Source organism: Octodon degus, unplaced genomic scaffold (assembly GCF_000260255.1).
Source record: "Octodon degus isolate 3935 unplaced genomic scaffold, OctDeg1.0 scaffold00028, whole genome shotgun sequence".
Taxonomy (NCBI): domain Eukaryota; kingdom Metazoa; phylum Chordata; class Mammalia; order Rodentia; family Octodontidae; genus Octodon; species Octodon degus.
Genome location: NW_004524604.1, coordinates 3,229,895 through 3,240,170, shown reverse-complemented (window position 1 = coordinate 3,240,170; position 10,276 = coordinate 3,229,895). Strand labels below are relative to the sequence as shown.

Genomic DNA, 10,276 nt, shown 5'->3' with positions numbered 1-10,276 from the left:
CAGACAAGTGCTTATTCTACTGAGATATCTCCCCAGCCCTACAATGTCGTATCTTGAACTCAGGGAATGCCCAGCTCCCCGCATAGCTAACCTAATTACTTTGCAAGGATCCAGGCAATAGCTGTAGAGTGTGTTGGCAAACACAAAGCTGAGTGGAGCAAAGGCTCCACTTGGAGCTGGGCTTGGGCCAAGCTTTTATGCATCACCTAGTCTTTAGAGGCTGTTAACTGAGGGGTCATGACAGTTTCTCAGCTGCTCTGATATCTGTGCCAGCCCAGCTATTACATCCAATGGCCATCAGAAAGTCGGGTGTAACTTTTGGCCTAGTTATAATCATTTCATTAAGTGGTCATAGGTCCTTTGGGGAAAGGACTGGGGGAATGTGTGTCAAAACAGATTTGTGGTGGAAGTATCAGTTATTTATTTGATACAAGGTCTAGCTACATTGTAATGAGCCTCCTATCTCAGCCTCCCCAGTGCTGGAATTACAGGCGTATGCCATGTCCAGGTTCAGGGTCCATACAGTGTGCCCAGGGCTCTGGGGCTGTCACGGCATGTGGTACTCTGGGGCTGTCACGGCAAGCTCAAGTTGGGACCTTGAGCTTGCCAGGCAGGCCCTTACACCACTGAGCTATCTTCCTAGCCCCAGCATTAGTTTTCTGTCAGTGACTCTGACTCATCTCTCCACCCTGGCAAGAGGTCCCAACTCTCCACTGCAGCAGATGCCAAGCTTGTGCCCACCAGGTTTTCTCCCCCTAAGTCAGCTTAATATCAACAGCTCTGCCAGGCCTCCTCCAGTCTACCTGACACAGCTGTAGTTGACTGTGGGTGCACAAATCCCCTGTTTCCTTCATCAATAGCTTCTAGTACATAGTATATTAACTTAGGTCATGACAGCAAAATAGTGCCAACTCAGGGCCTGCATGCAGGGAGTTTGTGAAGCAATCCAAGGGAGATGAGTGGGGGAAAAGCAAACCAAGAAAGAGGGAGCACATTAAAAACCAAAGCAAGAGCAAGAAATGATGGTACATGCCAGGAATCCCAGTCTTTGGGAGGCTGAGGCAGGAGGACTGCAAGTTCAAGCCCAGGTGAGGCAATTTTACAAATTAGCAGGACTGTCTCAAAATTTAAAAATGAACAAAAGGGCTGAGGATGTGGCTCAGTATAAGACCCAGTACTGGGACACAATAAGAACAACCAGGGGTGTTGTATCCATGTGGTCATTCTGCTGGGGGTAATAGAGACTCAAGATTCTGGTGAGTCATGTAGGAAGTAGGATGGATGAGAACAGCATTAGTCCACAGGTGAGTAGACGCCTGTTGCCCATACAGTGGTAAGTCATTAGACCTCCGGGTTGTGCAGAGGGCCTCTGGGTTGCTCAGGGGGCTCCAGAACAGCCAGATGAGGTTCCCGTGACAAATGAAAAAAAGATGGGAATTCATAATTATAGATGCACATTCAGCAGCTCTGGTATTCCTTGCAGCAATGTCCCCACACAGGGTAGTTTTCATTTGAAGTAAACTCCCTGTCATGGGTTATACCTAGTTACCCATCCCACCCAAAGCCTCATGCAGTTATGGGGTGTATTTCTAGAGTCTGTGATTAATTCATGATCCAGTGCTGAGATTATGGGTGTGAGTGCTACACTTGGCCTGGGGTAGACCGCCTGAATGCAACACAAGGGAGACAGATTTGTTCTCTGCTGACATTGTTGCTGCTACTCCCCCCTCTTGCTGTTTTCTGTTGCCCTCTTGATGCTGAACTGCTGCCTTCTTCCATGTGCCACTCTGCCTTGGAGCCAGCTGAGTATGAACTGAAACCTCCATTAACTGTGAGCTAAATAAACCTTTCCTTCCTTCATTTTGGATGTCAGGTATTGTGTCCCAGCAAGAGAAAAAGTAAGACACCCCCAGATCTCAGTTCTTTCTGTAGCTATAAATACTAATAAGTACCTAGTTAAGGACTGTTATGAAGCTTACTAAAAGGAACAAAAGTTACTGACTTAAAGTATGGAAACTACATCATAGTTTTTTTCAACCAACTTAAGATGAATTTGTTTCCCATAACAAAAGTTGATGGAATCTTTGCAAAGCACTTTTCAACTGCAAAAGCACACATTTCAGTCTTTCAGATAACACACAGAAACATCTGCACTTGAAGCAATTTATGGTGCTTAATAACTAATCTGAGATATAGTTAACAAGACTTTCTAAAACAAATTCTTTTAATGTTCTGTTAATGGAGGAACTCTGGAGCACTGAATGCATTGAGAAACTGGTTGTCTTTGCCTAGTAGACTGAGTGTAGTTTTTGCTTCCTGCCTTACTGAGCACAGTATATTACGGACGCACTAACATTTATAGCGAGCAGCTCTGACCTCTACAGACAGACGATGTATATCCTGATACATGCCTTGTGTTAGGAAGATGCTTAAGGAAATTTTGCATAATCCTCCAGCCCCACTGCCACAAAGTCATGGAGGTTAGAATAACCTGAAGCTACCCTGGTAGATTCCTTGTGGAGGCAGAGAATCCGAAAGAGCAGACTAGATTTTCCACGTGCTGAAATGTGCCAGGCTCCCCATGAGCAGAAATGCATCAGGGCCTTTGCTCTGCATTTTGCGTCTTGTGACTTCCACTCTTCCCTCAGGTCTCAAGCATTGCTTCTTCTGTGGTGCTTTCCCTGCCATCCATTGACTAACCTTCCCTAGCATGCATTCTCAGAGCACCAGGGAGCTCCCATCAGAACATGTGTCCTGTTTGAAATTTGCTACTTATTGTGCGATTATACTCCCAACGTCCACCTCCCCCGCTAACCCACAGTGTCTGTTTCGCTCACTATTACATCCTGGGCGTCTGCCACAGTGTGTAGATATTTCAGTGTTTAGTAGAGAACATAATGCAGTTAGCAGTTGGAGTTTATAGGCATACAGACCTGAATTCGAATCTTGGCATATTAAACTGAACAATGGTGTCAAAAGAAGACACCTGAGAGCCTGAATCACTAGAACTTGTAAATATTACTTAACATGGAAAAAGGGTTTTTGCAGACATTATTGAAGATTTGGGGATGATGACGTGCTGGATTATCTGCGCCAGCAATAGATGAAATCCCATGTGCTTTCAAAAGAGAGGCTTCAACAGAAATGGGAGGGTAGTGTGACCACACAGCACATGCTGCAGTGATGTGCCACAAGCCACGTGGCTGACAAGCTCGAGGCCAGAAGAGGCTAAGGACAGATTCTCCCCCAGAGCCCACAGAGGGACTGGGACCTGATCACACCTTGATTTTGGCACCATGAAATCAATTTCAGACTTCCATCTCCAGAGCTGTGACAGAATACATTTCTACCACTCTAAACCACTTATTTGTGGTACTATAATTTTTTGTGGTACATTTTGTGGTACTGGAATTGAATGCAGGACCTTGTACTTGCCAGGCAGGCACTTAATCTATTGAGCTACCTCTCCGGCCCATGTAGTCTTTTTTTTTTTTTTTTTTTTTTTTGTGGCCAGCGAAGCCCATCTGGGGGTGGGGCTGGCACGGCATGTGGTGCCAGGGATAGAACCGTGGTCCCTGCACACTTGCCTAAGCAGGCACTTTAGACTGCTGAGCTATCTTTACAGCGATTAAACTAACATTTCTAACCCCGCAAATTATTAGTGTGTGTGATCTTGGGGTGGCTATTTAATTCTTTACCTTTCTGAGACTGTGTCCTACTGCAGAGGCAATCACACCCAATGTCCTGGTAAATGTGGTAACATGTATGTATTATGCACACAGCAAGTAGTAGGAACGACAATGGACACTGTTGATGATTGTTAAAACAAAGGGAGGTGGCTCAGTGGAATAAACGCTTGCCTGGCAAGCGCAGGGGCCTGAGTTCAATCCCTGGTTCTGCAAAAAAAAAAAAAAAAAAAAAAAAAAAATCTCTATGATGAATGTGATCATTATATATATCTAAAATGTACCAGTAAAATAAGATTGGAGAGGGGAAATGATTATTAGAATTTGTGTTAGGCATTTTATGTTGGCATCTTCTATTCTCATAGCTGTATGAGTACCCTATCTTCTGCTTTTACAGATAGTCACAGAGAAGTGAACAATTTGCTCCAACTACACAGTCAAAATGAAAAACACTATGAGGATATTTTTGGAAATATTTTTAGACGTTTTTAATATTCTGCAAGTCTTACTGCCCTCAGACACCCTAGCCATCTAAAATAATGGTTTCTGTGTTTCAGAAGAAGGGCAGATATGAGTTAGAACAAAGAAGTGACTGTCAAGTGGGATTTTCATGTCTCTAGCATAGGACTAATCTTGAAAGCCACACTTTGTCATATGAGAGGCCTTGCAAATTCATCATGCATCCAGAAGCAGGACGAGTGGGTGTGGTGCTCTCCCTGACTGAAAAGACAGAGGATATGAAGAAAACCTGTGCTGCAGGGAAGGAAGCTATTTCTGATCTGTACATTACGACAGGATAGGAGACACATTCAACGGAAGCAAGTACTGTGCATCCAACCACATGCTTTCTCTTCCTGGTTCAGTCAGATCTGCAGTGTCCCTGAAAGGCACATACGTTGAAGGCCCAGCCCCAGGGTAGGCACTAGTGGGAGGGAACAGGGCCCAGTGGAAGGAAGTGAGGATGCTGAGGGCATGCTCATGAGGGGTCACAGGACCACACCCCTGCTCTGCTCCCTTCCCTTTTACATCCTGGTCACAAGCCGAACAACTTTGTTCCACCCTTGCTTTCCCTGACACATGGTTCCACCTGGCTACAGCTCAAAGTGATGGAGGTAGATACCATGGACTGAGATCTGTGACATCATGAGCCCTAACAAAACTTGCCTCCTGATCAGCTGATTTTTCTTGAAATAATAGAAGTTAACACATTCCAGCCCCCCCCCCCCCACTGCTGTTGCACTGCAGTTTATCCAGTTTCAACTTTCATGACACCAGCTGTACTGTTTTGAAGGGTAAAGTCTGGTGGGGTTCCAGTGATTTCTCACTGCATGGGGGATAATTCTGCACTAAGGCCTGCAGGGCCTTGTATGTCTGGCTCTTGTGTTAGGATTTTAATTTAAAATGAACCCAATCATAGTGGCTTAGGCAAATAGTTTCTTTTCTTGTCCAGGGCTGGTACAAGGACTACAAAAGGCTCAAGGTGCTGCTATAGCCCGCTCTGCCACTGCCACTATGTGGCTTTCATTATTAGCGTGGAGGGATGGTGCAGTTGCTCCTCCTCCATGAAACTGTTCAAATGGTAATAGAGGAAGGAGGCAAAGACTCAAAAGGTCACTGGTGTTTGTGAAATGCACCAGTCCCCTTCACCAAGAAAAAGGCCTTCTTCCTGGAAGACGCTTGCTGTAGATTATGCTTTCACCTCGACAAGGGCCATGTGGCCCTTTAGCTGCAGGAACACAGTGCAGTTGCATTTTAAATACAACAGTTCCTATGTGTAACTAGAAGAAACCAATGAGCAGTGTCTAACACTCTGGCCCATCTGATCAGGGCCTTCCCACTACCTCCATGTCCAACTGTTTCATTTTTTGAGACAAGGTCTCCTTAAGTTGCTCAGGCTGGGCTTGAACCTGCGATCCTCCTGTTTCAGCCTGCCAGAGTTCTGGGATTCCAGGTATCTACCAACATCTCTGTACCCAGCTTATTATCTGCTAAGTTGCCCAGGCAAGCCTCAAACTTTTGATCCTCCTGTCTCAGCCTCCTGCGCAGCTACAATGATAGGCACGAGCCACCAGGCCTCGCAGGCCTGGAGTTGATTATTCCTCTGGTTTATTATTTTTTACTGGTTTTAGTGTGATGGCTGTAGTCCAGAATGCCCTTTTCCCAACCTTTCCAGTGGCTGGCAGCATCTTGTACCTAGGTCTCTACTCAACCTTTCTGCTGAGAGAGGCTGTGGCTCAGTCCTTTGCTCCTTTTCTCCTTTTTTTTTTAGCCCCTCCTTTTCTCCTTTATCATTAATCTGTCCACAGTCTTCGGATGTGCTGAACTGCACAAAGCCTGGCTAATACATTTCTGGCAGAAGCAGTGACTGATGGCTGCCACTGACATGGACAGCAGACTGCAGAGAATATCAAGTACTGCTATTTTATTTACTTAGTATGTATTTGAAACAGTCTTACAAGGTTGACCAGGCTGGCCTTACACTTCTGGGCTAAAGAGATCCTCCAGTCTCTCTCCTGCACAGCTGGAATCACAGGTGTCTGCCACCACAACCAGCTTGGTATTTACTTTAAAAAGAAAAATACACACACAAACACACACATACACACACATATTTTTATTTTTTTTTTCCTATAACCGGGGATTGAACTCAGGCCCTTGCACTTGCCAGGGAAGCACTTAAAAATATTTTAATAAAAGTACTCTACTATCTGAAAGAGCTATCAAAGATAAGGCTGGCACTAATTAAATTAGTAAAGATTTTTATTGAATAATACTACAGCCATAAAGCAGAGAGTTGGTCATGAACTAAACACTGAAATAAAAGGCTAGAGAAAGGCTGGAGTGTACTTAGGGAAGGGACGGAGGGCTTCAAAGCCTCTGTGTGTGTTGATCCATGTGACTAGCCCATCTGATTTCCTAAATGGTACTTCTATGGAAGAAACTAACCTCTGTCTTGATGACACGTGTTGGTTCAGGTAAAGCGGGATGTTTACCTCTCACAAGGACTCTGCGCTACGGTGATTACTGCCCTGAATGTTCCTCTCAAAACAGTTGAGTGGCTTACATCTTTCTGGTCGGAGGAAGTTCATTGTAAGCTTTCTAAGGCAACTTATCTAGGGAGTTAAGGCCCCAAACTACCTATGACTAGATAATGGCTAAAGCTAAATTCTCACTTCGAGCTTTTCCAGCAGCATTAAGCCAGGTGTTAAGCTGCTGGGGGGCCAAGCAAGGCTATGATCAAATCTTAGTGCAGCGGTCTGGACAGTCACTACGTGCCATGAGTTCTCCAGGTTTTTTTTTTTTTTTTTTTTTTCCCCAAGGTCTGCCAAGCCTGTGATCTCTGCAGTTGAGAGGCTGAGGCAGGAGGAACTTGAACTCATGGCCGGCCACGAGTTACACAGTAAGACCTTGTTTCCAAAAACACTCTAAGTTTTCTGAATGTTTGTTCAACTTGATCTTTCTTTTAGGATGGCCGACATTTTTACATGTCTCTACTTGAGCCACAGTCCCCAAACAATAAAATTTAGAATTTGCCATTATTAATAATGGAATACTTAAAAAGTGCCCGATTACAAAGATCTTTGGCTAACCTGGAATTCCAACTTTCAGAACATCTAATTTTTGACGTTTAAGTTCTTCGTCCGGGACGAGTGTCCATTCCACTAGTTGCTTCGCCTGCGTTCCAGGGTCACCATCGTTCAGGCCTTGTGAAACCCGCAGCGACTGTGGGCTGGGTTAAAAAAAAAAAAAAGGAAGAGGAACGTCTCCAGATGCGGGGTTGCACGTCCGGACCACCCTTAACAACCAACTGCTTGCCCTCTGACTAGGCCCTCCAAGGTTCTGGGATACTTTCCTGGCCTCAGTCAGCGCAGCCCACCCTTACCGGCAGCTCTTCTTCCCGGAACACCCCCGCCCACCCAGGCACCCCGACACGCCCCTCCGCCGCGGCCCCGCGCGCCTGCGCAGACGGAGGCACCGGGCCGGGCGAGGGCCCCACGACGGCTGCACGGCGTTTGCTTTGGGTCGTGCCGTAAAGCGCCACCACGCACTCGGTACGTCTGGGGTCCCGGATGCGTTTCCCCGCCGTTGGGTCAGCGTCTGGGCGTCACATGTTGTTGTAGACTTTGTTGCCCCCGGGAAAGCCCTGAAGTGTTCCTTGGGAGGGCGCCGGTCCTTGTGTGTTCTGGGTACATGTAGCGATTCTCACCCGGGAGTCGGGGTTCCCGGTCCTAGTGCCCGGCGGACACCCGCGCGGGGCTCGGACGGTGCTGCGGAGGCCGAGGGCCGAGCCGAGAGCAGCCTGGCTCCGCTGGGCGCCGATGGCCGCGCGCTCCCTGGGAAAGGCTTTCGCCACGGTGTCTCTCTCAGTGGCCCTGGCCTCAGTGACTGTCGGGTCGTCTGGCTGCCGCAGCATCCCGGAGCGCAGGTATCCCTCTCCTAGAGCCAGCTCCTGTTCCGAGATCCGGGGCTGGGGTGGGGACTTCTGTCCGGCGAAAGCTGTAAGCTTTGCTTGTGTCCGCGTATTTATAGCCCTATACGTACGGGTTTTAAAGAGGCTCCACGGTATATTATCTGCCCTTTGAAGAAAAAGTAGTGTCGGGACTTTTGGTGGTGCGGGGGCGTACTAGGGTTTGAAGCCATTGCCTTTGCATTGAGCTACATCACCAACCTGTTTGTATTTAACAATAGGGTCTGGTTAAATCATTGTCTTTCTCCGGGTAGTCTCGAATTTTGGACCTTCCTGCCTTAGCCTCTCAGGGAGCCGGGTTACAGACGTGCACCATCATATCCAGTTCAGGCGTCTCTGCTGATCCCTGATTTTGAAATTTGCCATCCGTCTTAAATCACCAACATTGTGTGGGGTGGTCTTTTTCTCGGTTTTTTTTTTCCTGATTAATATTACATGTAATAGATGCTGGCTTTATTTTTATTAATGTGAGTACTAGGCATTATTTTCTCTACATGGAAATGCCGAATAGCTAGTCTTTCTTTGTAGTAGTAGGTCGTCTAGACTGGGAAGTCTTAATTAAACCTGCCAGAGCACCTATTTTGGTTCCGACTTTACAGGCTTGGTAGAGCAGTTTCTCCGAGGAGTGGTTTCTTTAACTTCTTTCTTAGCTGACTTGTGAGGTTACTAAGCCTAAGGGCTAGTTCCTAACACTGCCCCTTATAGGAGGAACCCTAGGCTGCTCCCCCTCCCTTTTACATTTTGGATTTTATTCCAGGGCACATATTAACCTTTAGTTTCTGGGGGACTAATTTCCATGGTAATTGCCTCACTGCCCACTTCTGAATTTTGGACCCAAGTGTGAAACTTCTCAGGCTCCTCTTGTGAGAATGGTATTTCTCCCTTACCTTTTTGTATTCTTAGGCATTGCTTGTTTATGGTAGGCCAATATGATTTCATTAAATTCCTGAAATTGTTTAAAATCATCCATTCACTAGTGGTGCCCTTTCTATGCTGCAGTGGATTTTATTTCCTTGAATACAATTTTTAAGTCTTTGGGATTTGGGAAAGGAAGTATTTAATATGCTGCGATCTGTACACCACTAATTCTATTTTTGTTGCCACCAGAATAACGTGAACTTGTACCTGACAGTTCTTTATCCCTTTTGCCCCCTGCCCGTGAAGTTTGCAGTACATAGTACATTAATTGTGAAGTATTGCAATGTATACATAAGGGGTCTTTTTTTTTAAAAAAATTATTTATTTATTTGTGTGTGTGTGTGTGTGTGTGTGTGAGTGTGTGTGGCCAGTCCAGCCCACCAGGGGTCTGGGCTGGCTGGCATGTGGTGCTGGGGGATTGAACCGCGATCCCTTGTGCTTCGCCAAGCTTGCTCTAAGTAGGTGCTCCAGACCACTGAGCCATCTCACCAGCCCCCGATAAGGGGTCTTCTTGGTCCATGAAACAACATATGTCCAGAGTTATGGTCTTCGTACTGGCTCAGAACAGGCTAGTGGGCATGGTGGTGCACGCCTTGAATCCTAGCACTGTGGGCTGAGGCAGGAGGGTCCTGCAAGTTCAAGCCCAGCCTAGGGTATATAGATAAGTCAAGGTCAGCTTGGACTGTATAGTGAAACCTTGTCTCAAAAGAGTAAGAAAAAAAAAGCCCAAAATAGAAATAAAAACCAAAACAAGCTAAAGTACATGTTAAGGACTTGGTATCTAATATTGCTAAGCACCTTGGGAGAGAGATGGGTGTCATCAAAAATTTTCCCAGCCTTGACTAATTGGGGCTGGGGATATAGTTCAGCAGCATAGGGCCTGCCTGGCAAACACAAGGTCTTGAGTTCCAGTTCTGGTGACGCCCCCCCCCCCAGGGCAAAATCGTACAAGTAATGATTTTGTAGTTAGCTCCTGTGATTTGTCTGCAGATTTCACTTTTCCTGAAAGAAGAAAAAAGTATAGATAGTCTTATTCCATATTTGGCACTACAATCCTTTATAGTGACATAAATTATTGGAGGACATTTGTGTTTTTGTTTCTACAAATACATGTTGGGGCTGGAGAGATGGCTCAGTGGTCTAAAGCACCTACTTGGAACTAGCTTGGCAAAGCATCAGGGACCGCGGTTCAATCCCCCAGCAC

General features: G+C 46.2%; 1 protein-coding gene across 1 annotated transcript in view; it reads left to right on the top strand.

The window, feature by feature from the left end:
- The first annotated feature begins 7,748 nt into the window (after window positions 1-7,748).
- Window positions 7,749-10,276, top strand: part of Nudt9 (nudix hydrolase 9) — a 39,560-nt gene continuing 37,032 nt past the window's right edge. The window contains exon 1 of the mRNA XM_004629260.2: window positions 7,749-8,112. Within this exon, the coding sequence (XP_004629317.2) occupies window positions 8,006-8,112 (107 nt within the window). The 5' untranslated portion in view covers window positions 7,749-8,005. The remainder of the gene's footprint in view (window positions 8,113-10,276) is intronic.